Below are 18,432 nucleotides of genomic sequence, written 5' to 3' on the forward strand. Positions count from 1 at the left end.
TAGGGCATCTATCTCCAACAGATTCTCAAAGCACTTGCTCCCTCTTTTAATCAATTCTCATAGTGTCTTTGTGATGTAAGTGGGAGGTGGACATACAATCATTTCATAGGTCTAGAGAGGCCTTGAGCCATAGACAAAATCAATAACAGAGCTGGGAAAAAGGTGTCATGCCCTTAACTCCAGCATATCATGTCTCTTGCACTTAAATCATAACCATTTAGCAGGTAATCTCAGCCTTCCTTGTCTCCAGACCAGGGATGGGAAACCTGTGGCCACGAGGCCACATATGACCCTCCAGGTCCTCAAGTGTGGCCCTTTGGCTGAATCCAAATGTCACAGAGCAAATCCCCTTAATAAAAGGATTTATTCTGTAAAACTTGGACTCAGTCAAAAGGCCACACCCAAAGACCTAGAAGGCTACATGTGGCCTCAAGGCTGCAGGTTTCCTACCCCTGTTAGACACATCTCAGCTGCCTACTATTTTTAATGCCCAATCCCTTTGTGTAGACTTGAGAAGGGTGATGAGATTGTGTAGAAAGGGGAAGATGTGTCTGCTGACCAGCAGGGACCTGCATATAAGAGACATGTCCAAAGGATAAGTGAGCAGAAGTGGCTGACTTAAAGCCAGACCCTCAGTGCTTCTGGTCCATTCACATTTTGAATGATGTGTTATTTATGATATGAATTTTACAAAACCACACCAAATCAGATAAAAGATTTTAATTTGTTCCAGATTGGAAAACCATCAGAGCAGAGAGCCCAGGCTAAGCTCACAGTATTCACAGAATGCATACTTCTCTCTAAAACGAGTGGCCCCTTCATGTCTATTCTAACACATCGGTCTAGATGAAACCCAGTGTCTTTGCCATCACAAGGTTTAGCCTGCCGGTGGCTGATAGATACTGTGTGGAGGGGCTGACAAGTGAACTGCTTCATATTTTATACAGTGTTCCAAAGATGGCAGGCTCTTGGGCTTCCAGGGACAGTAAAAGACCCAAACCTCCGTGACTTAACTCTGTGTTATTGCAGTGTCTCCTTAAGGGTTCTGGGTGTGCTTTTTTCCTGACTGGCAAGAGCTGTAAACAAACTGTCGGGTCTCATTTGGTTCCCCTGAGCGCTTTTGGAAACCCACTGGTCAGCTGACATAACTGGACTTCTCTCTCAGTTCAGAAAGGGAGGGAACCACCACAAGAAACGTTTACCTTGTAGCTTGAAGTCCCAGATTTCACGAGGTTTGGGACCACAAGCTTCTCAGGGCAGAGGACACCACCTATGGAAGTGAGAAATGGGCCAAGTTGGAGTCAAGAGGACCTGAGTTCAAATCCAGTCTCAGACCAGACACTTGACACTAGCTGTGTGATCCTGGGCTGCCTTGCAAAAAAAAAAAAATGGGCCAAGAGCACCCTGTCTGACCCCTTCCTGTAAGGTTGGGAGGGAAGCCAGGTAAAAAGGACACTGGATTGGGCATCAGAAGACCCGAGTTTGGATCCAAACTCTGTTGCTTAACTACCTGTATACCTTTAAGCAGCTCACTTCCTCTCTCAGGACCTCAGTCCTCTCCTTCATAAAATGAGCGGTGTGGATGAAATGATCTCTAAGGTCTTTTAGAACTCTAAATACAATGTTGATAATAACTCACATTTATATATAGTACTTTTCTCACAATAATCTTGTAAGGGAACTAAGGCAGTGGTTAGAGCACTGGCCTGGGAGCCACAAGGTCCTGAGTTCAAATCCAGGTTCTGACACTTATAGCAATGTGATCCTGGGCAAGTGACTTAATTCCTATTGCTTCAGAGAGAAGGAGACACACACACACGCAGGGTGGGGAGTGCTATAAGATAAAGAGGAGAGGAGAAATGGGGAGACAGGGGCAGCTAGGTGGTACAGTGGTTAGAGCACTGGCCCAGGAACCAAAAGGTCCTGAGTGCAAATCCAGCATCTGACATTTACTAGCAATGTGACCCTGGGCAAGTCATTTAACCCCTATTGCTTCCAATATTTATTATTCTCATTTTACAAATAAAGAAACTGAGTCATTAAGTGACTTTTGCCCACTTCACAGATAATAAGTATCGAAGGAGGAGTTTAAGCAGAAATCACTCTATCCCACAAAACCATGCTACCTCCCCATGAGTATTCAAAGCACTGAACTTGGACATCAGAGACCTGAATTTGAGCCCCAAGTCTGCTGCTTAGTGCCTTCACGATCTCGGCAGGTGCCTCAACCTCTCTGAGCTTTGATTTTCTGTAAAACAGTGATCCTTGTACCACCCACTTTACAGAGTTGTTGGCAGGATAAATGAGAGTATGAAAATGCTTTTTAATCGTGAAGCTCAATTTGTTTAGACAATTTTTTAAAAAACCAGACCTGTGGTTTGTAGAGAGTTTCTGGTGACAAACTCCCTCCACTCAAGCAGGTCAGCACCTCCTTTGCAACTGAGAGATTTGCCTGGGAAAGTGAGAGATTAAGTGACTGGCCCATTTACCCACCCAGTTTGTGGCAGACACAGATCTTTAGGTCTTTCGATCAGCTGTGCTGTGCTTGCATGCAAGCATAAGCTATTATTATAATTATTGTTATGATTCTGCAATTGAATCCCTACATTTCTGCAACCTCTGGCACTTTACCTGAGAACTATTGATTGATTTATATCTTCTTTTAAATTAATAGGGCTTCAAATCTCACTGCAAATGCCCCTGTAACCCCTGTGTAAATGCCTTCAGTACTCTGAGAGTAAGATATATTTTAGTACTTTGTTAAAAGAGCCATATCCTTGAAAATTAGTTGTTCTGAGTCTATCTTGGAGATACTGAGCACCTTCCATACATTTGGTGGAGAAAGAAAAAAGCATCAGTGACCTAGAAAGTCTACTTTAGGATTCAGCATCATGGGAATTTGCCTGGTCAGCTCAGTGGCCATGGTCCAAGTCTGAATCTTCCCACTCATTTACAGGGAACAATCTTTCAAATACTTGAACAGTCTTGTAGGAGCCTTTTAGAGACTAGGTCTCATGCCATGACATCAGTAGTAGCTTCATTCATAGTGAGATTGCAGATAGAGAATGCCTCAGGAATAGGAAGAGGTTGTCTTAGCTGAGATTCTAAATGAAGTAAATGTCATATTCAGTCACTGGGGGCCTGTAAAAATATTTTTTTGTTTAAGAAAGTATAAAATGGTTGTTTGGGTTGGAACTGCTTGTATGACCTTAAACTAGTCATATATTTCCTCTCTGAGTTTCCTCAAATGAGTAGTTTGGGCTAGCCAATAGCTAAGGGCCTTTCAAGGTTCCTAAATTTATTAATGCATGAAATTAGAATTTGAGGATAGTGAGATACTTGACAGAAAACTGGAACAGTGGCAAGAGAAAATGAAAGAGGAAGCCAGACTCAAAATGAAAGGACGTAGGTTAGAAATAATGAAGAAATATCTTTAGTGGTCGTCGTCTTTGGAATAGGTTGTGGAGGGAGCTTACTGTCTTGGTCTTGGACAGTTTTCGCATAGATAGGGGTTGGCCTTGGTAAGAAGAAGGACCACCTCATTATCAGAGATTAGGAGAAATAGGTCAGTAAGGAGTAGATCAATGATTCTTGAAGTTGTGACATCTCATCGTTGTTTCCTTAACTTTGTATTACCAGGGGCAGCTAGGCGACCCAGGGGATAGAGCACTGGGCTTGGCATCAGGCTTCCTGAGTTCAAATCTGGCCTCAGACACTGACTAGCTCTGTGACCCTGGGCAAGTCACTGAACCCTCTTTGCCTCAGTTCCTCATCTGTGAAATGAGCTGGAGAAGGAAATGGCAAACTGCTCCAGTATCCTTGCCAAGAAAACCCCAAATGGGGTCACAACGAGTCAGACAGGACTGAAACAACTCAACAATAATGACAACAAAAGTTTTACCACTTTTCTTCCTTCTCCCCATCTTTGTTTTTAAATTAAAACAAATTATAGTTAATTTTTTGTTCTATCACAATGAAAAATGGAGGCATCCTAGGCTGTTACAAAACCACTGCTGTTAGTCATTGGAATTGGATATGAAAATAGAGGGCTGGAAAATCTGTCAAGAACCCTTCACCACCCCCTGATTTGGTGATCTTTCAAAGGGAACTCACACACTGAACAGAAAATAAGGGACCAATGCTGAGTGTGAAAACTGTGCTTGTTTCTTGCTAGAAATAAGCTCTCATTAAAATTGCATTCTCATTGTACTTTTGAATCTTCTCCAAAGTGAAATGTAGATATGGTTTGATCCTCTCTATGCCTGTTTTCCCAGTTATGGAAATAGAAAGCGGAGAATTGTTTGCTTCAATAAGCATTTGTTAGGCACCTATTAAATTTAGAGCAATGTGCTAGGCATTGGGACCAAGATTAAATAAGATAAAAATCTTGGTTCAAATGCACCTTACAAACCAGTAGGGGTAATAGAATACAAAATTAACTATAGGGCAAAACAGACCATGATAAATGCACAAATGTTACGTGAGGTCCAAGGAAGAAAATGCTATTTCTAACTGAGGAAATCAAGGAAAGCTTCAAGGAGAAGATAGTGTTTAATGGTGGGTCATGGTGAATGGATAGGATTTCAACAGATAGAGAAGAAGTGAAGGTATGGCATAAGGAATGATGGGAGCAAGACACAAAAATAGATATATGGCATAGAGTACGTGGTGGAAAATAGTGTGCAATAAGGCTAGAAAGATAGAGGAGCAGTAGAACTTGAATGCCAGGCCAACCAAAAAGTTTGAACTTGACTTAGGAGGCAAGAAGGAGCTATTAAGGGTTTTGAAACAGACCTAAAAATAAGGAATCTTAAAATTGTGATCTACATGCTTTGAAGCTAAGTGCTTAGCCTAGAGGCTAGGAGTAAGACCTAGAGGTTGGTATGAAAGATGAATTGAAGAACATGGGGGCAGGCAAGGAAAGTTATTCTAATTTGATGGAAAGGTGGGTTGCCAGTGGGGTGATAGAGTAGTGGCAATGAGAATTGAAAGTGGGACGGCAATCTAAGAAATATCAGACAAGCAGAATGGCCATATTTGATGTGAAACGTGAAGAAGGAAGACTTGATAGTCACACCTGTGTTACCAACCTGAGTGACTGGGTGAATGATGATGATTTATAACATTAACAGAAAAATCAGGAGTTTGGAGGAAGGAGTAGGTAATTTTCCCTTTTAAGGGAAAGATAATAAATTTTCCTTTGGATCTGTTGAGTTCGAGACACTGTTTGGATACCCAAAGAAAATATCCATCGAATAGCTGGAAATTTTGGCCAGAAACTCATGAGACAGGTCAGGACTAGAGGTCTAGATTTGGAGCCATCCATGTAGAGGTGATATTTGAACCCATGGACGTGGATAATTTGCCAAGGAAGATAATGTAGAGAGAGAAGGGAAGAGTGTGTCTGATGTGGAGAAGAGTGGCTAGTGTGTCCGTGTCACCAAACAGATCAAAAATGAAATCCTCTGTCTTGCATTCAAAGATCTTCATAATTTAGTCCCTTCCTGTCTTTCCAGTCTACTCACACCTTATTCCTTGTCACATACCCTATGATCCAGTGACACTGGTCTCCTAGCTGTTCCTCCCACAAGGCACTCTATGTCTCAACTCCAGGCATTTTCATTGGCTGTCCCCATGCTAGGAATTCTGTCCCTTCCTTATCTCCATTTCCTGCCCTCCCTGCATTCCTTCGAGTCCCAGCTAAAGTCCCATCTTCTACAGGAAACCTTTCCTGATCTTGTATAATATTAATGCCTTCCCTCTGTTATCTCCAATTTATCCTTTAAACATCTTATTTGTATATAATTGTTTACATGTTGTCTTTCCAATTAGATTGTAAGCTTCTTGAGAGCATGGATTGCTTTTTTTTTGCTTTTCTTTGTAACCCCAATGCTTAACATAGTGTCTGGCATATGGCAGGCCCTTAATAAGTGCAAATTGACTGAATGAAATGCCAGGTCAAAGAGAATGAGGCCTGAGAAAAGACCATTGGATTTGGTACTGAGTTCATTGGTGAACAGTGAGAGAACAATGGCAGGACTGTGGGGACAGAATCCAGATTGCAAGGGACTGGTGGTGAGGAAGTGGAGATTTTTGGCTGAAAGGTATTTTTTCATGAGGTTTAGCAAAAAAGAAGAGAGAGATGGTACAATTGTTCAAGAGAGTACAAGGGTGGAGGGAATCCTCTCTTTCAGATGGAGGAAACCTACACGTTTGTAAAGAGAAGAAACCTAGAGGAGAGGATGGGGTTATAGTAGGAGAGGGAGATAGACAGAAAAAGAGAGAGGGAGAGAGAAAATGATGATTCATTCATTGATTCATGCACTGAGGTCCTGAAGCTATCAGAAAAGGGATGAGATCAAGGGCACAGGTGGAGGCATTAGCCTTGGCGAGGATTTGGGATCCCTCTTTTTCTGACTCAGAAGGAAAGTAAAGGACTTTATGAAGAACTGAGTTTTTAAATTATAAAGGGACAGAGTTGAAGGAGCTCCTGTCAGATAGCCTTAATATTCTTAGTAAAGTAAAAGGTGAGATCACCTGCTGTGAGATTATGTATGAGGTGGGATTGGTACCTTGAAGACAGAAGAAAAACTTTGGAATAGTCATGCATTGTAGATGAGATAAGGAATCAATAAGAGGTAAATGACTGGTTCAGTTCTTATTGATTCCCTATTTTAGTGAATAATTACAAAGCAGCATTAAGGGACCTGCTACAGTTAGGTGGCATTCATTTATGAGGAGTGAAATCAGCACAATTATATGACTCCACAGCAATGTGTGCCAGCCTGGAAGCAGGTTCCCCAGACTTGAGGATTAACAGGGTAAGGCTGACAGAAGGCACAGGAAGTTAGAAATTATAAGGCAGTGACTATTGAGTCTAAGAAATGGCTGATCATGAGGTCAACCAAAAAATCAACAATCATTTATTAATCACCTACTATGTGCTACGCACTGGTGATACAAATAAAAACAATGAAATAATTCCTACTCTCAAGGAGATTACTTTCTTCTTTGAAATTTTTGTGCTTTAATTTTATTTTCAGTTCTGTACTCTTCCCCTCCCTTCCCCCTACTTACTGACACAATGAGCAATATGATATCACATGTGAAGTCATGTAAAACATTTCCATATTAGTCATATTGTGAAAAAAAGCAAAAAAAAATAGTGAAAAAAATACTCTTCCATCTGCATTCAGATTTCATCAGTTCTCTCTTTGGAAGTGGATAGAATTTTTTATCGTGAGTCCTTTGGAACTGGATCATTGTGTTGATTGGAGTAGTTGAGTCTTTCACAGTTGGTTGTTTTTACAATGTTGCTGTTATTGTGTACAATGTCCTTCTGGTTCTGTTCACTTCACTTTGCATCAGTTCACATAAGTCTTCCCAGATTCTTCTGAAACCATCTCCTTCATCATTTCTTGCAGCACAATAGTATTCCTTCACAATTGTATACCACAACTAGCACAGTCATTCCCCAGTTGATAGGCATGCCTCAGTTTCCAATTCTTTGCCAACACACACACACACACACACACACACACACACACACACACATAATATCCCTGGTATAAATATTTTTGTACATATTAATTCTCTTTTCTCTTTGATAGGAGCTTAGTATGAGGAGGTAATAATTTATGTACAAAATAAATACAGAGTATAAATACAAATAAATAAAAGGTGGTTTAGGAGGGAAAGGAAGGGAAGACACTAGCATGGGGGTGGGGGTGGAGATAAGGAAAGGCTTCACGTAGAAGATAGCATGTGAGCTTCATCTCAAACAGAAAGAAGATGGGTTTTCTATTAGACAGAAGTTGAGGAGGAAGTGCATTCCAGGCATGGGAGACAGCTAGTATGAAGGCATGAGAGATAGAGATGGAGTACCTTTGTAGTGTGGGGAACTAGAAAAGGCTAGTTTGGCTGGATCCAAAAATATAGGCAGCAAGGGGAGAGGAGGGGCAGTGTACAATGAGGCTGGAAAGATAAGTTGGAACCAAGTTCTGAAGGGCTTTTAAAGCTAAACAGCAAGATTTATATTAGGTGTTAGAGGCAGTAGGGGACCATTGGAGTATATGAAGTCAGGGAGTGACATAGTCACCTCTGCACTTCCCTTTGGTGGCAGTATGGAGGATGGCCTAGAATTGGGAGATACTTGAGGTAGTGAAACCAATTAGGATGTTATTTCAATAATCTAGGTAAAAAGTGATGAAGATCTGAACTAAAGGGATTTATGTAAGCATAGAGAGAAGAGTTCAGTTTTGAGATGTATTGTGGAGGTAATCAAAGCAAGATTTGGTACTTGACGAATCCAAGATTATAAATCTAAGAGACTGGAAGAATGGTAGTAGCTTTGACAGAAATAGGCAAGTTTTGAAGAGAAGTAGGTTTTGTGGGAACAATAATCATTTATAGTTGTACATGTCAAGCTTGAGATGTTTCTGGGATATCCAGTTTGAAATGTCCAACAGGAAGTTGTTGATGCTGAGCTAAAAAGCTCAGGGGAGACTGGGGCTAGATAGATAGATTGATAGATAGATAGATAGATAGATAGATAGATAGATAGATAGATAGATAGATAGATAGATAGATAATTGTGAGTCATCTGCATAAAAATGCAATGAAACAGGAGCTTATGAAGTTACGAGAGAGTTTAGAGAGTGAAGAGAAGGGAGCCCAAGACAAGTTTTGAGGGAAGACCAATTGGTAGGGAGTATGACAAGGGATTAAAAGCCAGCCTAGCAGCCTGAGGAATGGTTAGACAGTTAGGGTAAGAACCAGGATGGAGTGGTGTGATGAAAAACTTAGAAATGGAACAGGTCAGAGGTTCCTTACTGATCAGCTGTGGGGTCAGGCCCTTGAGTGGCCACTGCACTTCTAGTCTGGGCAAAATAGTGAAACTCGATCAGAGAGAGAGAGACAGAGAGAAGTACATTGAGTTGGATAGAGCTGCCCTGGGGTTATATTTGAAAGTGCAGTAAGAGGGAGTAGGGGTATGTAAGTCCTGGTGCTATATAACAGGAATTGAAGAGCATAGATTAGTGTGGCACTGTTGACAGGATGGGGGAGGGGAATTACTATGCAGATAGAATACAATCAGTGGTGATACATGACTAATTACCCAGAATCTTTGTTGGACTCAATTTTGGCAAAGTTGTGTCCTCAACAGTCTAACTCCTGGGTGGTCTTAGGCTGTCTTTTGTCAAAGCCACAGAGATACCAAAGCTAGAGCATTATAGTCATACAAAGTGTTAATACTTTGTGGCCATCTAAAGAAAATTGTATGGGCTCCAGATCAAGAGGTTCACAATATCAAGAGATCTTTTTCTTTGGAACCAAATGAAGGAAAAAATTAGATATTGTCTTTCCCATGATCATATTTGGAAAGAAGCTAAATGTGACTATGTTTAGTTTCTCTCCAAATGTGATCGTCAAATAAAATAAACCTTAAGGAAACAATATGAGCCAGGGAAAACCCTGCTCCATTCAAGAAAAATTAAGGGTTCAAACTAGCATTGTTTTGGGAAGCTTAGAAACCAAAGGACATGGTTTTTTTTTTCTTTGCTACTTCATATTTGTTTTTGTTTACCCAGGATTCCTTTCCAGTCTGAAATGATATCTGAGCTGGTTTCTGAGTTTTGCTGAATCCTGGGCTTAAGATGGGCCCCTGACTCCTAACTTACTAGACAAAGTCCATCAAGCCTGTGTCTATAAATCTGGCCTTTGGATGAAAAGAAATAAGCTTTTTGTATTAAGCCACAATCTATTTTGTGGACTCCTTATTTCTCTGCCTACTGTGGAGCTATTATATAAGAAAAGCTAGCCAATGCATGTGAACCATTGGGGCCAAATTTCATCTTCATTCACTTACTCAACTTCCGCAAAAACAATAGGAGAGAATTATGTTTGATTGTAATTTTCATATTTAATCATGAACAAATGAAAGAAATAATTTTGACAATTATAAAATTGTGTAACTGACTCAATGATTTTTGCCTCTACATTTCTACTTGCAGAGGTGTGAACATTCAGCTCTCTTTCTCTCTCTCTTTTCTTTTTTTAAGGCAATTAGGGTTAAGTGACTTGCGCAAGGTCACAGAGCTAGTATGTGTCAAGTGTTTGACCTGAGGCCAGATTTGAACTCAGGTCCTCCTGACTTCAGGGCGGGTGCTCTATCCACTGCGCCACCTAGCTGCCCCCCCCAGCTCTCTTCCTTAGATTCTACTGGGCAGACTACTCATGTTCTTAAAAAAAAATCTAATAGGAATGTTGGGAACAGGGAGGAGGCATGGGAGAGAAAAAAATCTTGGTAAACTGAAAAAAAATGAATTAAAAAATAAAAAATAAAAATCTTATAGGGTCATAGATAGAAAGCTGGAAGGGACCTTAAAAAACCGCTAGTCCAGATCCTTCATTTTATGGATGAAACTGAAGCCCAGAGAAAAGTGACTTGTCCAAGGTCATACAGGTGGCAGAGTCGGGATTCAAACTTAGATTCAATGACTCACAGTCCTGTGCTTTCTGCTGTTCCACATTCATTCCAAAATTTAATTGTTTTGGAGGAGTAAGCATCTCCCTGTCACCTAGACGGTGGAATTTGGTAGTGTCTCACCTACTGAATTTTTAAAGAAGCCCTGCTTGCTCTGTAAAAAAAAAAATGGCAACAAGTGCTCACATGCAGTGTGTATGTGTGTATATGCATATATGTATGTTATATATTTGTATGTGCATATACATAATATATATATTCTTTTATTGCTTAGATCTGGCCTGTATTGTGGCACCAAAGAGAAAGTTTTCCGTTGATGGCAAAATGACTCATCACAGACATCATAGATAGATGACCACATCATATGCCATTCATGCCATTGGATTCTATGTCAGCATCTTGTCAATTTAAGATGATGATGATTCATTGATATTCACCTAAATTTCCTTTCTATTCTTTATCTCCCTATCCCAGATTGGGGAATTACTGAGTACCACCCATCCTGCCAACAAAGCCAGTCTAACCTTATTCTGTCCCGAGGAAGGGGACTGGAAGAACTCAAACCTCGATAGACATAACCTTCAGGACTTCATCAATATTAAACTCAACTCAGCTTCAATATTGCCAGAAATGGAAGGACTTTCAGAGTTTACTGAATATTTGTCAGAATCAGTGGAAGTCCCATCTCCCTTTGACATATTGGAACCTCCCACGTCAGGAGGATTTCTGAAGCTCTCCAAACCCTGTTGTTACATTTTCCCAGGGGGAAGAGGTGATTCGGCACTGTTTGCTGTCAATGGATTCAATATGCTTATCAATGGAGGATCAGAAAGAAAATCCTGCTTCTGGAAACTTATTCGACACTTGGACCGGGTGGACTCCATTCTGCTCACCCACATTGGAGATGACAACTTGCCAGGAATCAACAGCATGCTGCAGAGGAAAATTGCTGAACTGGAAGAGGAGCAGTCCCAGGGTTCCACCACCAATAGTGACTGGATGAAAAACCTGATCTCCCCTGATTTGGGAGTTGTCTTTCTCAATGTACCTGAAAACCTGAAAAGTCCCGATCCAAATATCAAGATGAAGAGGAGCATTGAAGAGGCTTGCTTCACCCTCCAATACTTAAACAAGTTGTCCATGAAACCAGAACCTCTCTCTAGAAGTGTAGGGAATACCATTGATCCTGTCATTCTTTTTCAGAAGATGGGAGTAGGGAAACTTGAGATGTATGTACTTAACCCAGTCAAGAGTAGCAAGGAGATGCAATACTTTATGAACCAATGGACTGGAACCAGCAAAGACAAGGCTGAACTAATCCTGCCAAATGGCCAAGAAGTAGATATCCCCATTTCCTATTTGACCTCAGTTTCCTCTTTGATTGTGTGGCATCCAGCAAACCCTGCAGAGAAAATCATCCGAGTCCTGTTTCCTGGAAACAGCACCCAATACAACATATTAGAAGGACTGGAAAAACTCAAACATTTAGACTTCCTGAAGCAGCCCATGGTCACCCAGAAGGATCTCTCTGGCCAAGTGGCTAGTCCAGCAGTGAAACAAGTAAAACTGAAACAGAGAACAGATAGCCGGGAAAGTCTCAAACCTGTTGCCAAGACACTTTCCAGCAAACCAGTCAGAAAGGAGTCTAAAGAAGAAACACCTGAAACAACTAAAATCAACCATGTGGAAAAGGCACCCAAAGTTGAAAGCAAAGAAAAAGTGATAGTGAAGAAAGAGAAACCAATAAAAACAGAAGCTAAACCTTCAGTGCCTGAAAAGGAGGTTTCTAACAAAGAAGATCTTTCTGTGGTGAAGGCTGATGTGGCTGAAAAGCAAGCCACCGACGTCAAACCCAAGGTCACCAAGGACAAAATTGTGAAAAAGGAAGTGAAGGCAAAATCTGAAGACAAGAAGGAAGAGAAGGAAAAGCCAAAGAAAGAGGTATCTAAAAAAGAGGAAAAAACTCCTCTCAAGAAGGAGGAAAAACCTAAAAAGGAAGATGTCAAGAAAGAAGTCAAGAAAGAAGAGAAAAAAGAACCCAAGAAAGAGGTAAAGAAAGAAACACCACTGAAAGAAGTCAAAAAGGAGGTGAAAAAGGAAGATAAAAAGGAAATTAAGAAAGAAGAAAAGGAAATCAAAAAAGACATTAAAAAGCTCCCTAAAGACACAAAAAAATTGTCTACTTCTGTTTCTGAAGCCAAAAAGCCCATATTGAAACCTAAAGTGCAGAAGAAGGAAGAGCCCATCAAGAAAGAGACCACTGCTGTTGGAAAGCCAAAAGAGAAAGGGAAAATTAAGGTGGTTAAGAAAGAAAGCAAGGTCTCTGAAATCACAGCCGCCGCCATTGGCACAGCTGCGACAGCTGCTGCTGTAGTAGCAGCTACTGGAATCGCCGCAGCAAGTCCTGCCAAGGACCTTGAAGCTGAGAGATCTCTCATGTCCTCCCCTGAAGACTTGACCAAGGACTTTGAAGAGCTAAAAGCTGAAGAAGTCGATGTTCTCCAGGAGACCAAACCTCAGCTAGAGCTAATAGAAGACGAAGAGAAACTGACAGAAACCGAACAAGTCGAAGCTTACGTCATCCAGAAAGAAACTGATGTCATTAAAGGTCCTGCCGAGTCTCCCGATGAGGGCATCACCACGACTGAAGTGGAAGGGGAATGTGAACAGACCCCTGAGGAGCTGGAGCCAGCGGAGAAGCACAGGGAAGATGACAATGAAAAATTTGAGGATGAAGGAACAGTTTTTGAAGAATCATCAGAAGCTGGAGATTATGAAGAAAAGGCAGAGACAGAGGAAGCTGAGGAGCCTGACTATGAAGCTGATGAAAATGTGCCTCTGAGCAGTGCCAAGCATGGCACAGAGGAGGCAAGAGCACTTGACGAGGAAGAGGAAGCTGAGGAAGATATGAAGGTTGAGGCAGATGGACATGGTAAGGAGAAAAGAGAATCTCTGGCAGGTGGTGACGAGCGAGCTGAAGAAGACATGGATGAGATCATTGAGAAAGCAGAAGCTGAAGAGACAGAGGAGGAACTAGATGAGGAGGAAAAAACAGAGGATGCCAGAGATGATGACTATGAGATGGAAAAACATCTAGCTGAAGAAGATTATGTGATGGCCGTGGTGGACAAGGCAGCAGAGGCTGGTGATGCTGAAGATAAATATGGCTTACTCCTCACACCAAGCAAGCAATCAGGAGCCCAGTCTCCAGCCAGAGAACCTGCTTCTTCCATTCATGATGAGACTTTGCCTGGTGGCTCAGAAAGCGAGGCGACCGTTTCTGATGAGGAGAATCGAGAGGACCAACCTGAAGAATTCACTGCTACATCAGGCTACACACAATCTACCATTGAGATTTCCAGTGAGCCCACTCCCATGGATGAAATGTCCACTCCTCGAGATGTGATGAGTGATGAGACTAACAATGAGGAGAGTGAATCTCCTTCTCAGGAATTTGTGAACATCACCAAATATGAGTCTTCATTGTATTCTCAAGAATACACCAAGCCCAAGCTTCCTGATGCTTTCAACGGACTATCTGATGGGTCAAAAACAGATGCCACTGATGGCAAAGATTATAATGCTTCAGCTTCTACTATCTCACCACCTTCATCAATGGAGGAAGATAAATTTAGCAGATCTGTTCTACAAGATGCTTATTATTCCAGTGACAGGGACATGAAAACCACGGCTATGCTAGAAATCAAAGATGTCTCATCAACACTTTCAGATGAAAAAGTTAGTCCAGCCAAGAGTCCATCCCTGAGCCCCTCCCCTCCATCTCCAGTGGCAAAAACACCCCTTGGGGAGCGCAGTGTGAACTTTTCTCTGACCCCCAATGAGATTAAAGTCTCAGCTGAAGCTGTCGTCATCCCCAAATCTCCTGAGCTACCTCAGGAAGTCCTTGAAGAACACTGTGCAAGTCCAGAGGATAAAACACTGGAAGTTGTTTCTCCATCTCAGTCTGCCGCTGGCAGTGCTGGCCACACTCCTTACTACCAATCTCCCACTGACGAGAAGTCCAGCCATCTTCCATCAGATGTTACTGAAAAGGCACCATCTGTTCCTGTAAGTTTTGAATTTGATGATGCCAAAGATGAAAATGGGAAAGCCTCAATAAGCCCTATGGATGAGCCAGTGCCTGACTCTGAGTCTCCAATTGAGAAAGTCTTATCTCCTTTACGCAGTCCTCCATTGATTGGGTCAGAATCTGCATATGAAACTTTTCTGAGTGCCGATGTCAAGACTTCTGGCCGACAAGTTGAGAGCCCTTTTGAAGAAAAGCTTGGAAAACAAGATTCTCCATCTCAGATAAGTCCTGTTTCTGAAGTGACTTCCACTGGTCTTTTCCAAGAGAAACAAGATGAGAAAAGCACTGAATTTATACCAATAAAGGAAGATTTGGGCCAAGAAAAGAAAATGGAGGATTTTGAAGCCGTAGGTTCTCAGCCAGGCCTGACTTTGGATGAAAGGAAATTAGCGGGAGATGTCTCTCCTACACAGATAGATATCAGTCAATTTGGATCCTTTAAAGAAGACACCAAAATGTCCATTTCTGAAGGCACTGTCTCTGATAAATCAGCAACCCCTGTTGATGAGGGTGTAGCAGAAGACACTTACTCCCATATAGAAGGTGTGGCTTCAGTTTCCACAGCTTCAGTGGCCACTAGTTCATTTCCAGAACCAACAACCGATGATGTGTCTCCTTCTTTGCATGCTGAAGTTGGCTCACCACACTCCACAGAGGTGGATGATTCCCTTTCAGTCTCTGTTGTACAAACACCTACTACTTTCCAGGAAACTGAAATGTCTCCATCTAAGGAAGAATGCCCAAGACCAATGTCCATTTCACCACCAGATCTTTCTCCTAAAACAGCCAAATCCAGAACACCAGTGCAAGAGCATAAGTCTGAACAGTCATCAATGTCTATTGAGTTTGGTCAGGAATCTCCTGAGCAATCTCTGGCAATGGACTTTAGTAGACAATCTCCAGACCATCCTACAGCTGGCATGAGTGTGCTCCATATATCTGAAAATGGACCCACCGAAGTGGATTACAGTCCTGACATGCAGGAGTCCAGTTTTTCACATAAGATACCACCAGCTGAGGAGCCATCCTATACCCAAGATAACGATCTTTCTGAGCTCATCTCGGTATCTCAGGTAGAGGCGTCCCCATCTACTTCTTCAGCACACACCCCTTCCCAGATTGCTTCTCCCCTCCAAGAGGATGCTCTCTCTGATGTTGTTCCTCCCAGAGAGATATCATTGTATTCTTCACTCGCCTCTGAGAAGGTGCAAAGTCTAGAAGGAGAAAAGCTTTCACCAAAGTCTGATATCTCTCCACTGACTCCAAGAGAATCATCTCCTTTATATTCACCCACTTTTTCTGAATCCACCTCGGCGTTCAAAGAAACCACATCCACTTGCCGCAGTCCTTCCCCATCTCTGTCGATGGGTACTTCCTCTGCTGAACCCTATGGCTTCCGCTCCTCCATGTTATTTGATACGATGCAACACCATCTGTCCTTGAATAGTCATCTGCCTTCATCTGGCACAGAGAAAGAACAAGAGGGGAAGATGTCGGATGACTTCAGCTATACCTATCAGAAAACTGAGAAAACCACCAGGTCTCCTGATGAAGAGGACTATGAGTATGAGACATGTGAGAAAACTTCCCGGTCACCTGAATTAGGCAGCTACTCCTATGAGAAGACAGAAAAAGCTACAAGGTCTCCACATGATAGTGGCTACTCCTATGAGACAATTGAAAAGACCTTCAGGGCTCCGGAGGAGTGTGGTTTTGCCTGTGAAATTATAGAGAAGACCAGAAGGACTCCTGAAGAAGGTGAATACTCCTATGAGGCAAGTGAGAAGATAACCAGGACCCCTGAGCTGGGAGGGTACACCCATGAGAAGATGGAGAGGACTGCAAGACTCTTAGATGACATCAGCAATGGCTATGATGATTCTGAGGATGGTAGCCAGACACCTGGAGACTCTGCTTACTCCTATGAGACTACTGAAAAAATCACCAGCTTCCCTGATGCTGAAAGTTATTCCTATGAAACACCTAAGAGAACAAGCCAGACTCCTGAGTCTTCCACCTACTGTTATGAGACACCTGAGAAAATTACTAGAACTCCCCAAGCTTCTGCTTACTCTTATGAGACATCAGACCAATATGCAGAAAAGAAATCTCCCACACAAGCCCGTCAGGATGTTGATTTGTGCCTCGTGTCTTCCTGTGAATATAAGCACCCCAAGACAGAGCTCTCGCCTTCCTTCATCAATCCCAACCCCCTAGAATGGTTTGCCAGTGAAGAACAGACCCAAGAGTATGAGAAACCCCTCACTCAAGCTGGAGGAGGCCCACCACCCCCAGGAGGAAAGCAGCAAGGGCGTCAGTGCGATGAAACCCCTCCCACATCAGTCAGTGAATCAGCCCCATCTCAGACAGACTCAGATGTTCCTCCGGAGACGGAAGAGTGTCCTTCCATCACGGCCGACGCCAACATTGACTCTGAAGATGAATCTGAAACCATCCCCACAGACAAAACTGTCACATACAAACACATCGACCCACCCCCTGTTCCAATGCAAGACCGAAGCCCATCCCCACGCCATCCTGATGTCTCCATGGTAGATCCAGAGGCCCTGGCTATTGAGCAGAATCTTGGCAAAGCTCTGAAGAAGGACCTCAAGGAAAAGACAAAAACAAAGAAACCAGGTACGAAGACCAAGTCTTCTTCCCCTGTTAAAAAGGCTGATGGGAAGTCTAAGCAGTCTGCTGCCTCTCCCAAGCCAGGGGGCTTGAAGGAATCTTTAGAGAAGGTCTCCCGAACTACTTCTCCAAAGAAGAAGGAATCTGTAGAGAAAACGACCAAGACTAGTGCCACACCAGAAGTCAAAGCTTCTCGTGTAGAAGAGAAGGATAAGGAGGCCAAGAATGCCACCAACACTTCGACATCAAAGTCAGCAAAGACTGCAACTGCAGGTGAGGCGAGAGAGGTTTTGTCCCAAGCAGCCTGATTTGGGGCAGAAAGATCACATTTTCAACAGAAATTAATGTCCTCTACCTAGGAAGAGACTTTCAATGTTTTTGTTCCTCCCTCACTAAACACCCACACATGCCCCATTCACCCATGACAGAAAAGCCCCAGCCTGATGTCCTTCAGCAGACCCTGGGGGAAGGGAAAGGGGAAAAAGCATTTATCAAGCACCTACTGTATGTCTGGCACTGGGCTAAGCACTTTAGAAAATATCATCTCATTTGAACGTTATCCCACTGGACTAGTTCCAGGATATAGAGATGTGCCATTGGGTGTCCATGATGGATTCTGTGTCCATAACATTCTCGTGCACTCTGCCTGCACTCCCTTGTCCAGGATATCCAAGACTACTTTAGTTAGAGCTTTGGATATGCATGGTGGTTAGCCGTGGGATCCCCAGAAACAAGTCTCGAGTTTGGAGTTAGGACTAGGCATTTATTTGTGTGTTCTAGGCAAAATTTGAAGATAAATTCCCCTTGTATTACTGTCCATTGATAGCTTTGAAGCATCACCATGATAATTTTGACTTGTACTATAAGACGCACACACATAAACACACACACACACACACACACACACACACACAAACACGACCATGGAAAACAAAAATCTGATTCCCCCAACTAGAATCCAAGCTCCTTGAGTGGAAGAGAGATTGTTTTACTTTTCTGTTTGTATCCCCTCCGTTTAGCAGAATGTTTGCCATATAATAAGTGCTTTTTCATTCATTCATGGAAATACACATACACACACATATACAAATCACACTAAGTGGTGTTTCTCATTGTGTCCTCTTACGTTACACTCCAAGCTTACCTTGCCTAGCCCTAGTCCTGGCTCTACTTAGGCTTATACGCTCCAAGGGCCTACCCAAAGTCAATGGTTTTATACCAA

General features: G+C 42.4%; 1 protein-coding gene across 2 annotated transcripts in view; it reads left to right on the top strand.

Moving 5' to 3' along the window:
• The window catches only part of MAP1B (microtubule associated protein 1B), a 121,388-nt gene that overhangs the window by 93,206 nt on the left and 9,750 nt on the right, over positions 1-18,432 (top strand). For both annotated transcript variants that reach the window (XM_020998390.2, XM_020998391.2), the window contains one exon: positions 10,961-17,483. In XM_020998390.2, coding sequence (XP_020854049.1) covers positions 10,961-17,483 — 6,523 coding nt within the window. The remainder of the gene's footprint in view (positions 1-10,960; positions 17,484-18,432) is intronic.

This window comes from Phascolarctos cinereus, unplaced genomic scaffold (assembly GCF_003287225.1).
Source record: "Phascolarctos cinereus isolate Bilbo 61053 unplaced genomic scaffold, phaCin_HiC Scaffold_4;HRSCAF=312, whole genome shotgun sequence".
NCBI classification, from domain to species: Eukaryota; Metazoa; Chordata; class Mammalia; order Diprotodontia; family Phascolarctidae; genus Phascolarctos; species Phascolarctos cinereus.